The sequence below is a fragment of the Dama dama genome, chromosome 23, assembly GCF_033118175.1.
Source record: "Dama dama isolate Ldn47 chromosome 23, ASM3311817v1, whole genome shotgun sequence".
Lineage (NCBI taxonomy): Eukaryota > Metazoa > Chordata > Mammalia > Artiodactyla > Cervidae > Dama > Dama dama.
In genome coordinates this window covers 57,005,928-57,030,238 of record NC_083703.1, presented here as the reverse complement: position 1 = coordinate 57,030,238, position 24,311 = coordinate 57,005,928, and the positions used below count along the sequence as shown (strand labels likewise).

The following is a 24,311-nucleotide window of genomic DNA, read 5'->3' as shown; positions in this document are numbered from 1 at the left end:
TTTTGAACGTTGAACCAACCTTATGTTTCTGGAATAAGCCCAGCTGGTTTGTGATGTTTGTCTTTCTACACATCTCTCTGATTTTAACTTATGTGTAGGTTTCTGTGTCTGTTCACAAGAGAGATGGGCCTCCTGTTCTCACTTCAAGCGATGCCCTTTTTCTTGTCCTGGCATGGAGGTAGGATCCTGGCCTCCTAAAATAGGTTCCCTCTTTTTCTATTCTCTCCGAGACTGATGTTATTTCTTCCTTAAAAGCTTGGAGGGATTTGCCATCAAGCCAATGCATCCTTCAGCAGATACTTGAGTGTTTAGAAGAGGTGACATCATTCTTAGATGATTGCACATTAAGAAAATGAAAAGAGGCGAAGGCAGAGGTGCCTGTCTGTGTTCCCTTTAGTAGGAAGGATTCATTCATCCAGCCGGAATGTTATTGGCCTGTCCCAGGCAATGCCAGGCATCAGGGATATGCAGTGAGGGAGCCACACACAGAGGTCCTGCCCCCGGGACAGAGGACTGTTCTCAATTCATAGCTGAGCATGTGTCCATGCACTTAGAACCCCTCATCCTGTCATTGAGTCCAAGCTCATACTGCTTGCTTGACAACAGGCCAGTAAATTGAGAGACAGGTTGTTGGGCCAAGGAATAGTGACTTTATTCAGAAAGCCAGCAGACTGAGAAGAGGGTGGACTCCTGTCCCAAAGAACCATCTTGCCTGAGTTAGAATTCAGGCTTCTTTTATACTCAAAGGGGAAGAATTAAAGTCAAACACTTCCTGGTTCTGGTTAGGTTTTGGTCAGTTTCCGGTCAGCCTCTGGTCATCCTCTGGTGGGGCTGTGTTAATTTTTTCCTCTCTGTAGCCATTCATGGGTGGTCCTGCTCAGAATGTTTCCTGTGGGCTAAACAAAGGTACTTTAGCTTAACGTTCATTACCTGGGAGGCAGAGGTTCCAGAGATGGGCCATTGTGTTTAAATTTATAGTCATCGTGCCTTTAGCGATGAACTTGTAATAGAAACTTTTATATTTGTGGCTCTGTGTGAAATGCTTCATCTCATTTAACTGTCATGTTCTAGGGGCTCATGAAGTGAGTTGTCCTTGGCCTTGCAGATGTGAAGCGGTAAAGCTGAATTCACTCCAAGAAGACTGACATTCCAGCCTGTGCTTTTAACCATGTTGATGGGAACTGTAATCTGGGATCTGCCCCTCTTTAGAGAAGATGATTTTGGGAAAAAAAATAATTGTGTTGTCAAGTGTGTTTTTTTAATATTCCTTCAGAGTCTTAAAGCCTAAAGAAAACTTCCAAAATTCAAGGCACCCAAGTATTTGAAGAAGCTCTTTGAGTTGATGTCTGTCCAATTAATAGTCTTTCGACTTAGCCGGCTTAAGTAGATGGAGTTGTCCTCCTAGGCAGTGACTTCACATCCTGGTGGAGCTTCCCATTCCAGGTTTGGGGAAAGGTCCCAAGTGGCAGGTAACCTGGGTTGGCAGTATCCTCGTGTATTCTTAGATGCTTGGTGGTTGGGGCAACCTAGAAGTTAGGTGTGTGTGTCCACTCAGTTGTGTCTGACTCTTTGCAATCCCATGGACTGTAGTCCTTCAGGCTGCTCTGTCCCTGGAATTTTCCAGGCAAGAATACTGGAACAGATTGCCATTTCCTTCTCCAGGGGATCTTCCCATCTTCCCAGGGATCAGAAGTTATGTGGCCAAGAACAAAAAGATACTTCTGTTTTTCTTCCAAGCACTTTGTCACTTGGAAGGTTTGAGATGGCTTCCACGAAGCCTGAGGGCCAGGTAGTGGTGTCAGCAGCCTGCATAGTCTCCCCTGCTCATGGAATGCTGTCCAAGGCCACCTGGTTGCTCTCTGGGCTGCTGTATTTGTGGCTGAGCGTCAGTGGGACCCCAACCCCAGAATCTCTGGCTCCGCCTGCCTGAATTTCCTGCAGGAATCTCTCCTTGTGTGTGAGAGTACAAGCGAAGGGCAGTCGGTGATAGCGGATGGTCCCTCACACTGATGGAGAGAAAACCCTCCCCCAGACGGTTCTCATCCTCTTCCATCTTTGTTCATTTACAGAATAAGATCTAATTTTAATTTCTATTAGGTTAGTCTGTATGAAACTGCCATTTTTGTAGGTCAGCGACAGCCGGATTTGGGCAGTTTCGAATGGCTCAATCTAATCTACAGCAAATTAAATTAAACTGGAGGAATATGCAAATCAACTCTTCCCCTGGCTCTGGATTTTCAAAAGGCTATCAGGTTATTTCAGCCTTGGTTCTGCTGTGTGTTGTGATTGACTGTTAATGGTTACATCACTGTGATTGCCCTACACGTGGCTTCCTCTTGTCACTGAAAACCTCCCTGCTGTCCAGGTGGCGGGAATTTTTATCTGCAAGGGATGTTCCTTATCTCAATAAGCCATCACATCTCATGAAAACGTAATGTGGCCAAGTGTCTAGTTGGATGATGGCTTTTTTAAAAAAATAAATTAGTTCGTAGCCCTTGGTAATACCAATTGTTGTTGTTCAGTTGCAAGTCATGTCTGACTCTTTGTGACCCCATGGACTGCAGCATGCCAGTCTTCTCTGTCCTTCACCATCTCCCAGAGTTTGCCCAAGTTCATGTCCATGGAATTGGTGATGCCATCCAACCATCTCATCCGGTAATACCAGATAAATATTATTAATAACGGACCTCCCCCAAAGCTGTGGTGCTGACAGGCAGCAAACAGGGGTGAAATTCATTCTCTTTCTTTCTTTTTTTTTTTAATATTTATGTTTGTATTTCTTTGGCTACATTGGGTCTTAGTTGTGGCTTGTGGGACCTAGTTCCCCAACCAGGAGTTGAACCCAGTCCCCGTGCATTGGGAGCTCAGAGTCCTAGTTACTGGACCACCAGGGAGTCCCCACTCTCTCTCTTATTTGTGGTTTTTCCATAAAGGGATTTCCTGCCTTTTGTTTTTCTTCCCGAGGTAAATTTCAAGTTTGACAGATACTTAGGCATTTTGACTGGATTTCATGCTTTTACCCTGCGGGATGGAGTAGTCAAGCCTGTTAGCCTGCCTCCCCAAGAGACATGGATGAATCAGACCGGCAGTCCCCAGCTGAGCCTCAATGTGGGGGGCTTTAAACAGGCTGTGGGGGATTTGCCAGGCTCGCCCATGCATGTGTCTTAGAGGCTGGCTCCTTTTCAGGCCCATCACAGGAGTGACTGATGTTGACATCAGCATTGTCACGTGTCACCGTCAAGCATCCCTGGGAAACCTGGAGAGGACTGGGACCTGCCTGGGGTCATGGGGCTGGTGTGACATGGAGCCACCCGCCTCTCCTGCCTCTGGAGCCCAGGCTCCTTCCAGGATGTCAGACAGGACTGTGAGTTCCTTAAAGGCGGGGGCCCTGCTCTCACATGTCTCACTGTCCCTGCAGCCCCCAGCTCTCTCCCTGGGGGCGGGCTGGGGTGGGGTGGGGTCATCCAGTGAGGAAGAGATGGCAACACCGATGCCCTGGGAGGCAGCGCATCTGACCATTTCCTTGGGGGAGGCCGGCACAGAGTGGGGCCGGCATGCTGGGTGCACGCACCTATCAGTAAACATTCAAGCCACCCAAGGAGGAGCCCAGGGGCTCACACGGACAGGTATGTGGAGCCTGAATCAGGTGGAGGCCACGACCTCTTATGTTTCCCGGTCCCTGTCCCCTTTTGCTTTTGAGGGCCCAATATTGCAGCGGTCCAGGAATGCTGGTAACACACAGCTGCCTGCATCTGTTCAGCACGCTGCCATCACATTTGATGGTCCTTGTGTGTGTGCATTTGGGCTGGTCTTCCTTACTCAGCCTGAGTTCTCAGGGAGGGTGAGCCACACAGAGTTTTCTACCTTCCTTTGATCTGAGGACTCTGGTCCTTCCCAGTTTTGTTTGCTGTGCATTTTCCTTCCAGGTCTTTAAAAAGAATTGTTCTTCCAGGTATCTTAAGTGTCCTGCCATAATGGCCACTTCTCCTAAAAGCTTCCAACCCAGTCCTTACAGACTCCAGAAGGAACCACTAATCTTTTATTTCATTTGTCTTTGGTGTTTTGCTTTTAGAAGGGAATACCCATTCTGTTGAAATCAAAAGGCTTGGTAAAAGTACTTTTGATGATCCCCTTGAATAATGTGAGATTTGGGCCAGGTTCTCTGAGGTATCTTCACTCATTCATCAGGTGTTTACTGAGTGCCTGCTTTGTCCCCTGAGACTGTGATCCAGGACACCCAAGGAGCCTGGAAAACGGATGGCAGAGCAAGGCGGTGATGGGAGGTGACATTGATTGAATCTCGCTGTGTGTCGGGTACCATGTTAAGCCATCCACACACATGAACTCATCTAATCCTCCCCAAAACCCTTTGCAGTAGGTACTCATGTCATGCCCATGTCATGGATGTCAGGAACCCAAGTATCAGAGAGGTGAAGTACCCTGTTCAAATTTCAACAGTGAATAAAAACTTGCTTCCGCACCCAGTCCATTCTGACTCCTGGAACCTGAGCGTGGCAGTGCTACCCTGTGCTTTGTGGGATAAACCCACATCGGCTGCCGTCGGGTCAAAGGCCCTTCCTGAGGACTGACTTTGTGTGAGATTCTGGCCTGATTGGTATTGGTGGGCAAGGCCCACATGCCTCTCTGCCTTGCTGGAGTGATTCTAGCCAGAGAGCCAAAGAACCAACAGTTCAGATGCTGTGTGTGAGAGGTGATGATGGTGGGTGATGGTGCAGGGGCTGGAGGTGCACAAGGCAGAGCCCCCACTTCTGAGCTGTGAATGGCTTTTGTAGGAGGTAAAAGTTACACTGGGACCCAGAGCAGGAGTTGGCCAGGCCAGGAGAAGGGTTTTCTAAAGGAAAACCTGGGTAAAATCCTTGAAGCCAAAAAAAAGACCCTGCAGAACAAAGTCGCGGCCAGTCTGGTCAGGGTGGTAAGTGATGAGGTGGAGAGAAGGCAGGACCAGACGCCATGGGGAGAACACTCCGGGCCGCTTGCCATCCCCATTGTTCCTGATATTAATGCTGGTAAGATGAATGGGCAGTGAAGATGTTCAGAGAGTGGCGCGACTGTGAATAGACCAAGCTGCCTCTTTCTAGGGAGGTTTGCACAGGTTTTTCCCTGGATGAAATCCCCCAGCCTAGCTCATCCTTCTCATCTGGTCTGGATAACCTCCTCTGGGAGACTTGTCTAGTCCCCCATCACATGCTCCTGTAGAGCTCTCTTGTGTGTGTGTTCTAAGTAGCTTCAGTAGTGTCTGACTCTTTGCAACCCCATAGCCTGTAACCCGCCAGGTTCCTCCGTCCATGGGATTCTCCAGGCAAGAATACTGGAGTGGGTTGCCATTTCCTTCTCCAGGGGAGAGTGGTTTTGATCATCAGATAGGGTCTTGCCTCCACATGGCAAGGGCTTGAGCCCAGCTTATGGTCCCTGCAGCCAGAATGCTTTGAAATGTGTGATCCTGAATGAGTTTTTAATTTAGGGGGATTGCAGAGTGTGCACATTGCATGAGGCTTTTTGTTTTTACGGCTCTTTTACGGCGTGACTCCCAGCCCTGATGTGTGTGGGGGTTATTGTTTGGCATCCTGGCTAGTGTTCTTCTGGACCCCAGGGTCCTGATTCTGCGAAGAGCTGGGCTGACATGTGCGAACGAAGGCCAGGTCTGGAGGCAGCCCGGAAGTGAGTCGACATAAGTCCCCGGAAGGCTGCTCTGCCCGGTGCAGACCTGCTGTGGCTGGAATAACTGCATCACTTACTCCCAGGGACACCGGGCTTCTTTGGCACGAGGCCAGGCCCCACCCAGATGTGGGCGGGCGGGCAGAAAACCGCACAACGCTCTGCTTCTCGCTCACCCAGAAACCACTGCTCCACTGGGTGGGCTCGGCCAGTCTGTCCCTGGCTGCAGGAGGTGTCAGGGAGCTTCACAGGGTCAGGACATGCTTTTTTCGGTTTTTTAATTGAGGTAAAAGGCCCATGACATAACATGGGACATTTTTTAACCATTCTAAAGGATACAAGTCACATTGTTGCATAGCCATCCCCACTCTCTCATTCCAGAACTTTTAAGCCCTAAACGGAAACTCTGGACCCATTTCATGGTCACTGCCCCTCCCTTTCTACCCTCAGCCCTGACAGCCATGAATTTATTTATATTCTGACCTGTGGATTTACCTCTTCTGGGTATTTCAATGGATACAGACAGTATGTAGCCTTCGATGACTGGCTTCATGCTTCCCGTGTTCATCCGTGTTGCAGCACGTGAGTGTTTCATTCCTGCTGGGGATGTAACACAGTGCAGCCCCCCTGAACCACAGATGAGCACTTCCTCAAAAAGTGAACCTGTTCCAAAGAGGGAAGTGGGGCGGGCGGAAGGATAAAGTGGGAGTTTGGGATTAGCAGACACACACTAATATATCTAATATATTTATATTAGATATATTTAATATAAAGAAACAATTAAATATAAATATTTAATATAAAATAGGCAGTGAGCACCTGCTGTGTAGCACAGGGAGCTATATTCAGGATTTTGTAAAAACCTCTAAAGAATATATGGTAAGCCCCGGTAGCTCAGTGGGAAAGAATCTGTCTGTAGTGCAGGAAGATGAGGGTTCGATCCCTGGGTTGGGAAGATCCCCTGGAGAAGGACATGGCAACCCACTCCAGTATTCTTGCCTGGAGAATTCCATGGACAGAGGAGCCTCTCCATGGTGAGCTATAGTCCAGGGACTTGTGAAAGAGCTGGACACCACTTAGTGACTAAACAGCAATAAAGGATATCACTGAATCACTTTGGTGTACCCCTGAAACTAACACAACATCGTAAACCAACCGTACTTCGAATTCTTTTAAAAAGTGACGCTTAAAGCCACCATGTGTTGATGCATGCTAAGTCCCCCAGTCATGTCCGATTCCTTGCGATCCCATGGACTGTAGCCTACCAGGCATCTCTGTCCATGGGATTCTCCAGGCAAGAATACTGGAGTGGGTTGCCTTGGCCACCTCCAGGGGATCTTACCAATCCAGGAATCAAACCCATGTCTCTGTCTCTTATGTTTTCTGCATTGGCAGGTGGATTCTTTATTGTATGCGTTACCAGGGAAGCCCATAGGATCCAGCGATTGCATTCCTAGGTATATACCTAAAAGAATTGAAAATAGGTCTTCAAACAAAACTTGTACATAAATATTCATAGCATCACTATTCACAACCACTACAAGGTGGAAACCACCCAAATGGCCATCAGAGGATGAATGAAGAAACAACTCTACTCATATGATGGAATATTACCTTTTACTTTTTTGGTATTTATTAGAGCTCACTGAACTACTAATGCCTCAAAGCTTACTTCAGGTGTCGTCAGTCTCCTAGGAAGTCTCCCCTGAGTCCAGAGACCAGTCCTTTTTCTGCCCAAGAGTCCTGTCTCACTCTTGGTCATGGTGCCTCATCCATCATCAGTCTGTTCACTGATTGCTTCCAGAGTATCTCAGGAGCCCTCTGTAGCCAGGCCTGCATCTCCCAGTGGGCAGAGGCCAGGAAATCAGCTCATCTCGGGGGTTGGGGGGAGTGTGCCTTGCCAGGGTGAGGTGTGCTGGGCCTGCGCTTGGTCTTGCCAAGGCTCAATGTACCTCCACACAGAGGAGACCATGGTACCAAGACCTGGGAGATCAGAAGGAGGCAGCTCTTTGTAAAGGTGGGAGGGAGAGGGGTCCTCCAAGGGCCGCCAAGCGCAGGGTTCTGGAGGTGGGAAGGAGCGAGGGGAAGCTGATGACCCCCAGGGCCAGAGCTGGTGGTGAGGGGAGGGGTCATGGGGCATGAGGAACCATGTGGGATTTTATTCCAGTCACAAATGGAAGCCATGCGAGGGGTTTAGGCAGGGAGAAATGGGAGTCAGGGAACATGACCCAGGGAGGACATTGCAGGAACCTGGGAGTGATGGGGTTGACCAGGACTGGGGTGGGTGGCAGGGGAGGGTGGAGTGGTAAAGCCCACTGTCCTAATTGTCTACTTACATGACTGTCCCCTCCCTCACCTCTAGCCCCTGGGAGTGGACGGGCAGGGCTGGGTCTCGGGTATGGAGCAGACGCTCAGGAAAGTGGATTGTAGTGTGAGTGGGTCCGTCCAGTGCGGGTATGGTGGGGAGTGGACAGAACTGGCTGCAGCCCCCACCCAGAGTGACTCTCTGGTGGCCCAGAATGTCAGGGAACGGTGGCTGCAAGTGGGGCCACCGGGGCTAGCCCTTGCTGGGGGTGCCAAAGGGGGCTGTCGTCCAACAGCAGCGGGAAGCCCTTAGGGACGGTCTGGGCAGACAGATGTCACCTGCAGGGGCAGGTTTCCGGGACTGGCCCATCACCAGCTGATGTTTGTTCCCGGAAAGCATGCGTGGTATAGCTGCCGGCTTGCCTGTTGTCTCCCTCTCGCTCTGTTGCTTCCGTGACAGTCACCAGGACCCAGGGAGAAGCAGGGGCCCTGGCGACAACACGCATGCAGACACTTGTAGGTGTTCAAGCATCACATTGTTGTCTCTTGGGTGAAAGTTCTCGGTAAGCAGCTGCAGAAACATTAACAGTTTAGCAGGAAACCTCATCAGCTTTGCCAGGGAACTCTACTTGGTAAATCCTGAGAACCACGCCTCATTCTGGTAGGATTATAGCCTTCAGATGTTCCTGGACAGGTCCCCGTGGGCAAGGGCTATGAACTTGAGCACAGAAAGAAGTCTTCAGCTTCTCTCAAGTACCTGCTGGACCCACCTGGACTGTTTGGGACATAGGGAGGCAATTATACAGGACACACTTGGTCTCTGCTTGTAATAGTGAAGAATCTTTGTATTCTGTTACAAGTTCATCACTAAAGGGATGCTGCCTATAAGCTTAAAATGATGCATAATGGCCCATCTCTGGAAACCCTGCCTGCCAGATAATGAGCATTAGGCTAAATGCCTTTTGCTCCTAGGAAACCTCCTGACTAGACCTACCTGTGAGTAACTGCAGGAAGGAAGAAATTAGCATATTTCCCTCCAGAGACTGATGGGAACCAGAAAATGCTTGACTTTACTCCCTCCCCTTTAAGTATAAAAAGAAGCCTGAAGTCCAGCTCAGGCGAGGTGGCTCTTTGGCACACAAGTCCACCATCTTCTTGGTTTGTCAGCTTTCTGAAATTTCTTACCCCAACAACTTGTCTCTTGATTTACGGGGCTTTGGTGCAGAGAACAGTACAAGCTTGGATTCCTTTACATGCCCTCATGGTCAAATAGCCAAGATGGACATTAAACTAATGAACATGAAATCAATAGCTAGTTATAAATTGTGTTGAAGACTACGGTAGAAAAAACAACAGAAAACCTAACAGGTGAGCATAGACGATGGGGCCTTGTGGAATGAGTAGGAGTTTTTCAGGGAAAAGTGTTACTGTTAGAGTGATTGGCTTGGGAGGCAGCCCTCTGGTGGGAGGAGCAGAAAGGGACAGAAGTAGAGCATAGTGGGGCATGGCATGATGTGAAATAAGCAGAGGCCAGGACTCTGGGATCATAGCTGAGGTTGTGTATTTCATTCTAGAAGCTGCTATGACATTAAGCAGGGAAGTGATGCAAAGGCCTGTTTGCTTAGGGGAGCAGGATTAGTGGATGCCTGGGAACCAGGGAGGAGGCTGCATAGTTAGGTGGGCAGAGTGATGCTGGCCTGGAGCCTGGAGGTTAGGAGTGGGCTAGTAGGTAAAGGCTCAGATCAGAAAATGTTCCTTTTCTCTCTTTTTCTTTTACTACAGGAGTGTCCTGTAGTACTTTTCCCCTGAAGACCTTTTCAAAGGGACCATTTAAGGCAGCAGTTGGCAAGCAACAGCCCATGGACCAAATCCTCCTGTCACCAGCTTTTGCAAATAAAGTTTTATTTAAATATAGCCACACCTATTAATTTACAAGCATCTCCTGATGTTTTCATGCTGCAGCAGAGGAGTTGAGTCATTGTGACAGGTTGTCCGGCCCTCAGAGCCTAAGATACTTACCATCTGGCCTTTTTCAGAACACATTTTCCCATCCTTGACCTAGGCAAAATTGAGTCTGGAAAACACTATCTAAATACATATCTGTTGGTTCAGAATCTTCCCAGAATTTATAAATTGTTTGGTTCCTGTGAAAAATGCTAAAGTATGCATATTTTAAAATTAACATTTATATATCCTTAAGCATTGACTGACATTATTTAAGAATTTCATCTTGCATTTGAGGTTGGACAGTCAGAGTTAGAACTTGGGCTTTTGAAGATGCTGGGCGATGTTTTTTGTCTAAATTTATCCTGTGATGCTAAACTCTCCTGATGTCTTATTTCACTGTTTATGTCTTCTTTCTGAAACACTCATTTGTCTCCACTCTGTAAAATAGGATCTTTAAGAGGATGCCTCTAAAACCAGCTTTTAGGCTTTGCAAAGTCTCTGGGCTTCTTGCAGAATCATTTTTATGAGCGTTTGCTCATGTGCAGCATCCTTCTAAGCCCAATGACAACAAAGCTGATTTTCCAGATCCCACCTTTTCCCTTGTGTGACCCTGTCATCTTCATGTTTCAACTCCTGGTTCTAAGCTCTGTGGAGCCTTTTTGGATCCACTTGATTTACAGATTTGAGCTGATTTCACTTGGAGAATTGGCCATATGTCTGGCAGACACCCGCCACCATTGGCAGAATTATGGAGTTGATGCTAAACAGATGGGCTTTCTAGCTAGATGTGCTGTTTTTTCCACGATGCATATGAGGGAAAAAAAGAAGCCACTTTAATAAGGTCTTGATTTTTCCACTGGTGTCAGAGGCATGAATGATGCCCATTTATCTAGAATTAATTTCAGCATCATTTCTGTGCAGGGGGCCTGAGATAGCTGGAAGAGGCTTAGAGACTTGGGAAATTTAGAGACACCTCTGCTAAGACTTTAGTGAATCCTGTTACCTTTGGGAACAGATATTGGGGAAAAGGCTTTTAAACTCCCTAAATAAATTGTCATTAGCACTACTTAGCAGAATACATTCAAGGGGCTTAATCTCAGGTTTATTGCTCAAGCTCCATTTGACAGTTTGTGTGGTTGTCACTGTCTGGGCAGCAAGGTGCAAATAGGGGTTGGCTGGTCCTTCTGTTTAGGAGAAGCTGGCCAAGTGGCTGAATGAGACTGTTTATTGCAGGACTTCTCAGAGCCTTTACTATGATGGTATGTGGTGGGCTCTTCAGGCAAGACTTTTAGTGTAGATAGTGTTTTCCCAAGTGTCTTCATTCACAAAGCCTTGCCACTGCTAGGGTTCCATGGGAGATGCTTTGGGCAACGCAGTGTCATGCCCAGATGTGGAGCTTGGGTCAGAGAATCTGCCATCCGGTGCCAGACCCACCACTTCCCTGTTATGTGACTTTCCACACGGGCCTCTCATAGCCTCTGCTTCCTAAACCTAAAATGGAGCAGAAGATGTCCCCACCTCCTGGGGTTGTTTCTTTGGATTGAACACCCAGAAGAGTTTGATGGCCTTCCTTTGAGCGTGCCAAGATGTGTTCTTCTATGATGAAGCATTTGTTCAACTTGCAGTATTCCAGGGACCGGTTATTCACTCTAAGCTCAGCCAGGGCCTTGTGTTTCCTTCTGTATGTTCCTTAGCACCTCGACTAATGAGGGAGGGAGAGAAAGGAGGTGCCGTCTGCTTAGGTGGCAGCCAGGAAAAATGGTGGGCCAGCATGCGGCCGGGAAGTTGCTCAAGAATTACAATTACCTGCCGTCGCAAAAGGGCACAGAGGTGCTCAGGTCTTGTTAAGTACCGTCGACCTGCATTCCGATTCCATTGCAGTTCCTGTATTCCAGGATCCGTTTCTCATTCATTCATTCTCTTCTTCATTCATTTACTCCTGCACCCACTGCTGTGCTGGGCACCTGCTCTGGGGGCCCCTGTTCCCTCCCAGCTGGAAGGCGGAAGTATTTCCATCGCAGGGGGCTGTCACTGTTGACAAGTTCTGATGGATACACTTGCAGAACTGTAGAGAAACGTCCGCAGAGTTGCTGGGCATAGAGCCACAGGCCTTCAGGAATTCTTTCCTCTCCCACTCCCCCCCGCCCCACTTTAAATAAATTCATTCTTCTTCCTAAGCCCTGCTCCCCTGCCCCACTCAGCAACCAGCTCCTTCCTGCATTCTGAGCAGTGTCACCCTGGGGATGTGGTCTCACTGCTCCCTGGAAGCTGTCCACATGTGGCCCAATTCTTCTTGGGTTTATCAGTACCCCTCCCCAACATATCCTGCTCTTGGATCGATACTCCAGAACTTGGGTTGAACTCCAGAAGCAGAGGCTCTGGATCGAACTCCAGGAGGACGGGAGAAGGTCAAACCAAGACTAGTTCTATATTGGGGCAACTTCAAATCCATCTCATGAATTTGGCTTTGGACCTTCAGAGCCATCCAGATGGTGGGTCTATGAAAGCACCCAGCACTTTCTTAATAGACAGCAACTGTAAAGCCACATCTCTTGCAGCCTGGACACAAGTTATTGGTCTTTACACCCTAAATGCAATGATTTTCGTGTACATTGCTTTAATGATGCTCTTTGCTCCAGCCCCGCTTCTCCTCCTTCATCCCGTATCCCAGGTAACAGCGCTGTTATCATCTGCTCCATGTGGTCTGACGTTGGGGTTAGGACGAGGGCTTTCAGAGCAGGTGTCCTGATTTTCAAGCCCACTCTGTCACTTTAGCCGCGTGACCTGGGAAAGCTGTTTCTCATCCCTGCTTCCATTTTCTTTACCATAATGTGAGTGATGAAGATAGCGACCTGCCTCCTCGGGTCTTGATGGGAACAGAATGAGCTGATCCTTGTCAGGTGCTCAGAACACAGTTTGTCACGCAGGAGGTGCCCAACAGATGCTGCTGTTGCTGATGACAGTGATGACAAAACAAACCTTGGTTTTCTGAGTCTTCTGCCTGTGTTACTGGCCCCTTGTTTTCTCACCAAGATCTGGTGAAGACTCTGCTGCACTGATATCCCTGGACCACCCCCCTTTTCCCTGCTGTCCCATGGCCCTCACCCACCTGGCCTCTCTCAGTGGGCCTCCTGGCCTTCAGCCTTGTTCCCTGAAGCTGCTGTCCACACTGATGTTCTCTGGAGCCTTTCCATGGGACTGGTCTCAAACCAGATCCCTAAGTGATTCTCATGCCCTCAAGGCTCCATCCTGGCCACACATGGCTCTTCTTGGCTGAACCCCTCCATCCTCTCCATCCAGAAATGGAGAGCTCTAGCCTAAGGGTTTTCAGGTTCATGTACTCAGACCCATGCCAGCAAATTAAAAACACTAAGGACAACACTTGGTATTTTTTCATTTATCCATGTATTTATTGATATAGCAGTAAGAAAGACTATTTTCTTACTTCGAGATTATCTTTTCCTATTATTGATAGTCAGTGGTGATGATAATGATGATAATTTTGTGTCTGTGTATTTGTGGGTGTGTGTTGGTCATGAGTTGGCACCATAGACAGATGGAATCTCTGTGTGGACCCCAATTTTATATGTGGAGATTTTATGGGGCATCTGAGCCTCAGAGACTGGAGGTGTCAGATCTTACTCCCTCGCATTCTTTGTTATCCACCAGACACCACATACGACCATGCTTTTATGGGTGTGCACCTTTTATTCAACTCCTAGTTAACCTCCAAGGCCCAACTCCAATGTCACCCCCACTCCTGGTAGCCTTCTCAGAGTTTTCCCAGTCCAGGCAGGAAGAGTTGCTTCCTCTGCAGTTGTAAGTTTCCGTCTTGGTGATTCTGTGCATCTTGATTTCCTGCATAGTCAGTGAGTCCATCAGGGCAGGGGAGTGTCCAGCATCTCTCTATTTCACCTCACGCCTGGCACAGTGCTTTGTTTACATAACATGGGCACTGCATATTGCCAGACGGATTCTTTGGGGAAGGGAAGGACTCACTGAAGAAGCAGAGGCCGTGCGGTTGACCCACATCCCCATTTCTTGTTTGCTTCTTTCATAGCTCGTATCACACCCTGAAGTCACCGTGTCCTTGCTTCTCTTCCTCCTCTGTAAGCAGGTGAGGTTCATGCAGAGCAAAACCATGTGTCAGTTGTGTTTACAGCTCTGTCTCAAACTCACAGCAGCCCTGGCGCACAGCAGGCCTCAGCTGACGCTTGATAAATGAATTCATGAATGAACAAATGAAACAAGCAAAAAGTTGTGTTTCAGTATTGTCTGATACAGATGGGGCCTGTTTTCCCTGTGAGGCCAGTAGCTCAGCACGTGGCCCCTGGTGATCAGTGAGGGGGGCTTCCCTCCCAGGGTGTTTTGGGGAAGGTGACCTGGTGACGTGGAAGGGGACAGGGACAGGTCAGTGGATAGAAGACAAGGAAGCCGAAATGCCTGATGTCACTAAGAGGAGGACTTTGCAGTTAGGAGGACGGGGGCTCCAGCCCCGGCAGCTCTGCTTCCCAGATTCACAGATCAAGCAGGTGTTTATTTGAGCACCTCCTGGGTGCCAGTTGCCTGTGAAGATGCCAGGGACCTGTGATGAACAAGATGGTCACAGTTCCTATTCTCATAAAGCTTATATTTGTTCTGATGGGAAAGATAGATGATAACAATAAATAGCACATCCCAAGATGAGATCTGACTGTGATCAGAGCTAGGATGGAAGGGAATATTAGGAATAAAGGAGCTGAGCCTGAGACAGACATGGAAATTAACCCATAAGCTCAGTGACCTCCTTGACCATGGAATTGGTATCCTTCACTGCCTTGTTCTAGCAGTTCCTGACTTGTAGGTTTGTGGGGTCTACCAATGGGGGTAGATGGGCATTGAGTCCTGGGGGACAAGCGCCTCCCCTGCTGTGAGCCTCAGAGGGAACCCGGAGAGGATTGGAGTTGTCTAAGTCAGGGGTCCCCAACCTGGGAGCCACAGACCCTTACTGCTTCATGGCCTGTTAGGAACTGGGCCTCACAGCAGGAGGTGAGTGGCAGGTGAATGAGAGAAGCTTCATCTTTATTTATAGCCACTCCCCATCACTTGCATTACTGCCTGAGCTCTGCCTCCTGTTCAATAAACGTAATGTGCTTGAATCATCCCGAAACCATCCTCTGCACCCCTACACTGGTCCGTGGGAAAATTGTCTTCCATGAAGCCGGTCCCTGGTGCCAAAAATGGTGTGGACCACTGGTCCAAGGGACCAGAGAAGGGAGGGACTGGGGCTGGCCCCTTCAGCTCCAGGGCAGGGCGCCTGCCCCATCCATCATGTGGGAGCCTGCGAGGCCCCCCTCCTGCCTGCCCTGTCGCTGCAGGCTGTACTTCCTCAGCAGATGTGGAGAAAACAGTTTTCATTAATTAACTGCTAATGCCTCGCAGGTGGCAGAGATGCCCCTGGAACTGAGTGCCACTGCACCATTCAGAGGCTACTGATGTGTCTGCACCTCCAGGAATCCTCTCCGATGTGGGAAGGAGACTCCCCAGCAACTCCAGGGATGCTGAGCAAATTCAGGGGCTGGGGAGGGGGGCGGCAGTCCCCTCAGCCTCTCTTCTCTATGCGACACACGTGTACGGGTGCGCATGTGCCCACCCACAAAGGCTCACACATATGCACACCCTCTGTCCTAGATACACACTTGCCAAAATTCACTGCCACCTGCCAGTGTGAGTGGGCCACGCGGTGCCTGGGAGGACCACCCCACTTTTGCTCACTCAGACCTCCAGACAGGCCATCAGTGACACATGCATGCCCTCAGGTGGCTTGTAAGCGGTTCCTTTGCTGACTGTGCATCTCTTCTGAAGTTTCTGACCTTGGATTGTAAGCCACAGCCCTCACCTGGCCTAGTCCTCACCTGGGGGCAGGCAGGGACAGAGGGCGGTGGAGGCACAGCCTTCAGACCTCTGGAGGGGTTCCCCACCAGGGCTCAGGGGTCTTTACTCCTCCCACGACAGCAGGACACCCCCCCACCCCCACCATCACAGGGAGTCCCTCAGACTGAGGTGTCTTCCTCGTCACACACATTGGATATTTGATAAATGAACAAATCCAGTTGTTTGAGCTGAAGAACCCCAGAGGCTCCTGCTGGGTTTTTTTTTTTTTTTTTTTTTTTATTAGTTGGAGGCTAATTACTTCATAACATTTCAGTGGGTTTTGTCATATACTGATATGAATCAGCCATGGATTTACACGTATTCCCCATCCCAATCCCCGCTCCCACCTCCCTCTCCACCCGATTCCTCTGGGTCTTCCCAGTGCACCAGGCCGGAGCACTTGTCTCATGCATCCCACCTGGGCTGGTGATCTGTTTCACCATAGATAGTATACATGCTGTTCTTTTGAAATATCCCACCCTCACATTCTCCCACAGAGTTCAAAAGTCTGTTCTGTATTTCTGTGTCTCTTTTTCTGTTTTGCATATAGGGTTATCGTTACCATCTTTCTAAATTCCATATATATGTGTTAGTATGCTGTAATGTTCTTTATCTTTCTGGCTTACTTCACTCTGTATAAGGGGCTCCAGCTTCATCCATCTCATTAGGACTGGTTCAAATGAATTCTTTTTAATGGCTGAGTAATATTCCATGGTGTATATGTACCACACCTGCTGGGTTTTGAATCAAGTTCAAGCCTCCGCCTGCCTCCCCAGGCCATCCACAGCCCTCCCCCACTGTGCTCTTCCTCCAAGCCCTTGAGCTCACTCCTCCTCTGCCTGGGACCCTCTTCCCTGCCCCACTCCCGTCTACACTGCTGCCTCCCTCTCCTCCAGGCTTTTGCTCCAATAGCCCCACTCAGAGCAGCCTTTCATAACCGGCTGTTTACAGTCACCCCCACATTTCCCCAGCTCCCTGAGAAGGTGCTGGGTTCTGTCAATCCATCCTCGTGTCTGGAAAGATCACCTTCAGCACGTAGGTTCTTGCCTCATGTGTTCTGGACACCAGGGGTTTGGCTGCAAACCAGATGTCAAAGGCAGACCCTGCCTTCCAATTAGGGAGGTGACTGTGAGCAGCAGGCGAACAAGTAATTGTGCAGGGGTGTGTGTGTGTGTGTGTGCATGCAGGCACATACACACACATGTGTGTGTGCGCTTAGTCACTCACTCATGTCTGAATCTTTGCGATCCCATGGACTGTAGCCTGCCAGATTCCTCTGTCCATGGAATTCTCCAGTCAAGAATACTGGAAAGGGTTTCCATGTCCTCCCCAGGGGATGGTCCCAACCCAGGATCGAACCCATGCCTCCTGTATCTCCTGTATTGCAGGAGGATTCTTTACCAGCTGAGTCATCAGGAAAGCCCATACTTCAGGTGATAAATGTGATGGGGAAAAATCAGGAGAGGAAAGCAGCAGGGAGCAAGTTGGCGAACAGGCCTGGTTTCTTAATAGCCACACCTGTTGTTCATCCTGCAGGTGGTAGAAGCCCCACGAAGGCAGAGATCCTTTCTGTTCACCTCTGTACCTCCTCCTCCTGGTGCAGTTCCCGACACATGCCTGGTGTCAGTAGGTTTTTGTTGAATAAATGAATGAGTGAGTTCTCTCAAGAGGAGTGTGGAGTGAAGTCTGCTCAGTGATCACAGGCTGCCTGTGTCCCAGACTGTACTGTGAGGACCCAGGTGTGTCCAAAGTGAGGTGGGAACCACAGTACCTGCCCAAGCCACTAGGGGGCAGAGGTGAGGTGGGGGAGCAAGGAGACCATAGATTAAAATAGTGATGGTGGTGATGGTGGAGGGAGAGGGGAGGGGGCGATGGGGAAGGGGCTGCGCTGTCCTTCTGCCTGCCTCTCATGGGTTCAAGCAAAGCAGATGAGGACTTGGGAAGTCCCCTGTTCCCTGTTCCCCCAGCAAGGCCATGGCAAAGGTAAGGATGCAGAGGGGAGAAGGAGGTTGGTGTGAGCCCCTCAGCCCCAGGGAGTGAGTGACAGAGCTGAGTGAGTGAGCCCTAATGCCTGGTTCTGGCACCTGCATCCTAACACCTGTGACATTCTGGTTTCTATAAGTGCCATAGACACTAATGCATAGGGTGATGATGATAAAATGGGAAAGGGGGGCCAGTGGGCAGGAGTGAGGTGGGCGTGGTCAGGAGCAGACCTCAGAACCCTTTGCAGGCTTGGTAGTTTTGTCCTAAGTGAGAAGAGAGGTCACGGGGAGTAAGCAGGAAAGTGATATGGGCAGAGTTTCATTGCCGGTGTTCACAGGGGACAGCAATTTGAAGACTCGTATGGGCTTTTGTTAGAATGGTTGACATTCGGCAACTTCTTGTCTAGTTGGAAGAGGATCAGCTTCGATGATCTTCTCAACTGGTTGTTGTCAACTTCCAGTGGCAGCCACTGTGCTCCTCATCTTCAAGGCTCTCATCTCCTTTGCAAACTTCTCGAGCCACCACTGCACTGTATGTTTCTTAGCAGTTGGAATCCACCTGCCAATGCAGGAGACATGGGTTCAATCTTTGGATTGGGAAGATCTCCTGGAGAAGGAAATGTCAACTCACTCCAGTATTCTTGCCTAGGAAATCCCATGGACAGAGAAGCCTGGTGGACTATAGTCCATGGATCATAAAGAATCAGACACGACTGAAATGACTTAGTAAGTGGGCTTCTGGGATGGAGATGCTGGTGACCTGGGTTGAAGTCCAGCTATTCAGGTGCAGACAGAGTGAGGTTTGGGGTCTGATTTGTGGTTTATTCTCTGGGCTGTTCCTTTTTGCTTTGGCTGCTAGGAAGCTCTGAGTGACACGTGGTGTCTAATCCTTGATGCGGTGGCCCTGTCCATACTCCTTTTCTTTCGGATTTCCTCACTCATTGTATCTTGTTGGGCGTGTGTTTATGTAATGGCCACACATCCTTTGTGGAGTGAGAAGAGGCATTAATGTAAACAAGGTGATGGCAATTCTTCCCCATCCCCATGTACATCTCTGGGGATCTTTGTCTTTATCTTCAAACCAGCCCAGAACCTTGGGGAGACCTGGCCAATTCTTTCCCCTTTGTGTCAATAATGCCTTCAGGACAGTCAGCTTTCCTGGGGCCACGTGGTTCTGGCCGTTCTGCTCCCATCTGGCGTCCGTGGGCGGAGGAAGGAAGGGAGAGGATGTAACATGGAATAAACCTCCTCTGGGGAAAGAAGGGCCGTCTGCAACCTGCACGCCTGGAGCGTGGAGCTGGGGATCCGTGACCAGTCCTTGGACTGCCCTGACTCACTTATTCCCTGACCCAAAAGCCCTGGGCCCCTCGTGGATGTTTGGCCCTGGGGTCTTAGGTGAACACAAGATGGAGGATGGCATTGGCTTAGGAGTCTGGCTGGTTTGCTGAGTTTGCGGGCAGAAGTTCTCAAATAAGACACCCCTGGACTGTCTGTCCACATGGGATTGCTTTGTGGAGCCAGTCCCCAGTATATATTTAACATTCGATTAATAACAGCTGGAGGGGGACTTCCCTGGTGGTCCAGTGGTTAAGACTCTGCACTTTCACTGCAGGGGGCACGGGTTCTATTCCTGATCAGGGAACTAAAATTCCATATCCCCCTTGGCTGTGTGCGGGGGGGAGGATGCGGGGACAGCTAGAGAGAGTGGTTGGCTGGGACCATCTTGGTTTATGTCTCTTGTTGTGTTCCATCCTTCCATCCATTTGGTTCCTGCTCTGGGCAATAAATTTGTATCATCAACCTAGAAGCAGCTTAGCAATATGAGAGAGGTTTCTGGAGTCAGACTGCCTGAGACCAGAATTCTGTTGCTCTGACAGCCTCAGTGTGCCCATCTGTAAAATGGGTGTAATAACAGTCTCCACTTCATAGTTTTAATGTGGGAATAAAATACCATAACATCTAGCCCTGAACAAGCAGTGACTTTCACTCCATAAGAAATATTATATTGCTTATATAATATAAATTATATCTTGAAAATTTATGCCGAAAGTCCCCCATGCTGGTGTGCCATGTTAATCAGAGTGTCTACAGTTTCAAAACACAAATAATAGTACCTTACATGGATTGTAACATGCTATCAATAAACTGTGTATTTCGTGTGCTTCCATATGTCTCCAGACTTCATGGCCATCTTATGGTCACACGGAAACTTCCTCTCCACCCTAGGTATGAGGGATGACCATTGTTTTCCAGATGTGGACACGGAAGCTCAGGGGGCTGAGTGGCTTGGGTTGCTGATGAGAAATGCCCTTGGGAAGTCAAACCTTGGGGGTTTCTCTGGAGGCTGCTGGCCAGGGGGCCTGTCATATGGGGCATCTGGGTCTGGTGATGACCAGCCTGCCCCAGGCCCTGGCCCCTCTGACTGCTGGCGGTCTCCTCTGGCCTGGTACTCGCTCATTCCAGCCCTGCTCTTCTTGCATCTTCAGGTCTCTGGGGTTTCTTGGTTCTGGAAAAACGTAGGCTCCCAGCTCCTTCTCACAGGAAGCAAGAGGTGAATTAACCTATTGGGTGTGCCCTTGAATGTGGGCTGGTACACGATGGAAGATGAGAGTGTGTCCATCGCCTGGACCATCCTCTTGAGCCCCAGGCTTTGGAGGATCACTGTGGTCCCAGGGCGTTGTGTGGGCTTGGTCACCACTGACCCCTCTCTGGGTTTTCTCCTTCCAGATGAGATGGACCAAACCCCCCCAGTGCGCTCCGAATATCTGGTCTCAGGGATTCGAACTCCCCCCGTGAGGAGGAACAGCAAGCTGGCCACCCTGGGCAGAATCTTCAAACCCTGGAAATGGAGGAAAAAGAAAAATGAAAAACTGAAGCAGACCACGTCAGGTGAGTGTGGGTGTGGGAGAGAGGTTGGGGGGTAGGTGGGGGGGCGGAGGCCTGATGTCACTATCACCTCGCTTTCTTTTGCAGATGTTGGGAGGGGCGGGTTGTGCTCTGTGGCCTCTATGACAGGAGCTGTTCGGCCTCCTGTGGGTCCCTTCCTCCTCTGGTCCCTCCAGGTCCCTGGCTGGGGGTGCGGCATCAGCCCCAGGCACACCCATAGCCCAAGCACCACCCAGACCCCAAGGGGCACACATGACCCCCTTGACCTAGTTAAGAATACAGACTGGGGGTTGGTGCAGGGCCAGTCTGGGGCGAGACCCAGCTGGTAACCATCTCTCCTGACTGACCACACCTGAGTATGAACCGCCCTCCCTTCTGCACCAGAACACTCACTTTGACAGCTCGGGTCCTGGAGACAACCACTGACCCCAAGAGTCCCCCCGGTGATTCAGATGGTGAAGGCCATCAGTTTGGCTGTGATGCCTCAAGGCTCCTACAGAAGATGGCCTGCCACTCACTGGCTCCTAAGCTCTTCCTGAAGAGACTTCATATCTGGGCATCCCACCCACTGGGGGTTCTAGAAGCCCCCCTCAGTCACCTTCAGCTCTGTGGGAAGTTGGGTAACAAGAGGTTGTAACTTTGGCCCTGCCCCAGCTGTGAGCCAGACCCATGGGATAGATTTGGTGACAATGACAGAACTGTCAGGGTAAAAGTGACACAGCATGTTTCTAACCAAATGCTCAGAACCACCCCATCGCCCGTGCTCCTGCGGAATCAGGGTGGGAGGTGGGATGAGACGGGCAGCCGCCTCCAGGGCCGAGCAGCGGCAGGTCCTGGGGCAGCCAGGCTCAGGTCTGGCTCCTGGGTGCCAGGGTGGGTGCCTGGTGTCCTGGGTGAAGGGGAGGTCGGTGCCCTGAGAGGCAAACCCGGCGGGGAGAGAGACTCTCAGCTCCCACAGGCCCTGTTAGCTGCGGCTGGAAACAATTAGCGAGGGAGGCACTGGCGTGGAATTAGTCCTGGGCCCCGGGGACCTGACTGAGAAGTGCCCTCCTCGGGCTGCTGCCTCTGACGGTCCCCGGGGGTCCCAGCCTTGAAGTGGCGCAGACTCCAGTGCTCAGTGCACGGCGGCAGCAAAGCCACTTGTGAGGAGTGGGGGGCTCCTAATAGCAGCAGCGAGTCCTCCATTCACACTGTGTACGCGTTTCACAAGATTATGTTTCTAACTGCCCAAGAATTTGATTGACAGGCTCTCCTCATCAAGAATGAAAGCAGAACAAACACTGATATTCGATGAATCTGATGCGGCTCCATATGCCAGAGAGTTAGAGAGGGGGACTAGATACTGCCTGCTTGGAGCTTTCCTCCAAGGGGGGCGTCGGGAGACAGACAGACAAGCAAGGGAATGAGCACGTGACAGTCAGGATCTCGGCGCAGGCGCTGGGGAGTAGGTGGGTAGGGTGGGCATGGCCTTGGGATGGGTGGCCTGAGAAGACCCAGGTGAAGCGGTGACCCTGAGCTGAGGTGTAATTGGCCCCTGGAGAAAAGCAAGGAAGAGCATCGCAGCTGTGGGAACGGCCATGCAGATGCGCCAGGTTGGGCAACAGTGAAAGGCTCAGGGGGCCGGAATAGGGTGATCTCTGTGACCTCGGAGAGCCCCTGGTGCTCTCTGAGCTGTGGGATTGGAGGGTGAGCTGTGTGCTCTTGGGACCTTGTGCCCCTAGTTCACTTGGCACTGGGCTGCAGGAGGTGACCTGTGAGCTTATCAGAGCACTGTGGGGTCCCTGCCAGGGGCCTGAGGGTCTCCAGGTGAATACCTGCAGCACCCCCACCTTCAGGCTGGCATCCCCAGCACTGGGTGCTTTATCAAGCATTTGGAATTCTGCAGACAGTACTGCATCTCATTTATTTATTCTAAACCATTCTCTCCCCCCAAAGTGTGGGATGTTATTTACTTCAGCGTATCCAATCCCTGATTTCACAGGCATCCTTGGCCAGGATGAGATGAAGTAAAAATAAAGATGATTTAAAGGGAAAAAACAAAGCAGACAGTAGTTTGGCCAGAGTGGGGATTGGGCGACACCAGGAAGGTGGCTCCCGAAGCCTGAAGTCTGGAAGAGGCAGTGCAGCCTGTATCTGCTGGGGGTGAGAGTCCCTGAGATACGGACCCTGCTCCTGGCTCTGCCTCCTACATCGGGAGGACTCACAGGCCAGCACACGTGACGTCCTGCACCCAGGTCAGCCTCCCGTGAGCACCCCCCCAGTGCTGGTCGGACGACGGGGTCCCTCAATTCAGAGACCCCACTCTGGCTGTGCTCGCCCCTGTTTTGGGCTGGACAGCAGCCTCTCTGCTTGTACCTCCCAAAGCCAGAGTTCATGGGGCTTCCCCGGTGACGCAGGCTGTAAAGAATCTGCCTGCAATGCAGGAGACCTGGGTTCCATCCCTGGGTCAGGAAGATCCCCTGGAGAAGGAAATAGCAACCCAATTACTCAGTTTTATCCACGCTTCTGGCACCTGGAAATTGGCTTGGAAATTAAGTTCCCTTTGCCCCAAATGTCTTGTCGTGATACATTTGGGGTTTTCCTAGTCATACCTGAGTCAATGCCCTCAGGGAGGCCACCGGGGCTCCCTGGACGCCCTGTCCCAGGCTGTCTGGTTCTGGTTGATGCCACTGGCCTGCTTGTAACAGATGTGAGTCCTCTGTGCCAAAGTGCTGGCCCACAGGCAGAGCTCATGCCTCTCTTGCTCCCCCATGGCTGCACAGAATAGGTGCTCAGTAAATATTTTTGAATAAATTCGATGACCCTTGACATCATCTGTTTGTCATCGGCCACTAGACTTTAAGCTTCACTGGTCAGATGGCAGTTCTCTTCCGCATTGTAACCTGCATTGAGCTGAGCACTCACATATGTAGGGGACTCAGGGCCCCTGGTGACCCAGGCTCATAGCCAGCACTTTGCATCTTTTAAAGAGAGGATCTGAGGAATGATATGGGTTTGTATTTGGGAATTGCACTCTACTGTAGGCAGATTGGTTTCTGGACAGTTAGGGGGAAAAGGAGCTCGTCAAGCAAGTGAGCTTGGCCCCTGGGAGGGGAGAGGGAGGGGCAGGGGCGAGTTACTGGAGTGCTTTGTTCTGGGAGAAGGGCCAAAGGGCTATTCTGAAGGAGAAATTGACAAGGGTCCTTCTGCACATTAGAATCAGTGGAGGGGAATGGGGCCAGCCTGCCTCCTTCCTATTTGACTGGCACAGTCTTTGAAAGGGTGAACCTGGGCTTCTTGAAGGAGCCTCCAGTGGGGCAGTTGTGCAGAAGGCTGATCTGTGAACAGACAAAAGGGCGGCCAGGATGTATAGAACCACAGACATGCACCCCAGAGCATCGAGGGCAGAGAGGGAACAGGACCCTGGGTTGGTAAGTGAAGGCGAATTCAGCCAAGGAATGGCCAGTGAGAACTTAGAGGAGGGTGGTGTTCCGGGCATCGCTTCTCAGACAAGGCAGGAAACCGCTGCCTTAAACAGAACTCATTTACCTCCCCAAGGCCCGGCTTTCCGGTACATGATCAGCACACTGCTTGGTGAGGGAGCTCGGGTTCTGATCGCACCCC

General features: G+C 50.4%; 1 protein-coding gene and 1 non-coding gene across 3 annotated transcripts in view; both read left to right on the top strand.

The window, feature by feature from the left end:
- PHACTR3 (phosphatase and actin regulator 3) overlaps nt 1–24,311 on the top strand; it is a 206,153-nt gene that overhangs the window by 96,940 nt on the left and 84,902 nt on the right. For both annotated transcript variants that reach the window (XM_061125804.1, XM_061125803.1), the window contains exon 2: nt 20,550–20,711. In XM_061125804.1, coding sequence (XP_060981787.1) covers nt 20,555–20,711 — 157 coding nt within the window. In that variant the 5' untranslated portion in view covers nt 20,550–20,554. The remainder of the gene's footprint in view (nt 1–20,549; nt 20,712–24,311) is intronic.
- On the top strand, nt 19,392–19,464 carry TRNAE-UUC (transfer RNA glutamic acid (anticodon UUC)). The gene has a single exon. It is a non-coding gene; the product is annotated as a tRNA-Glu (tRNA).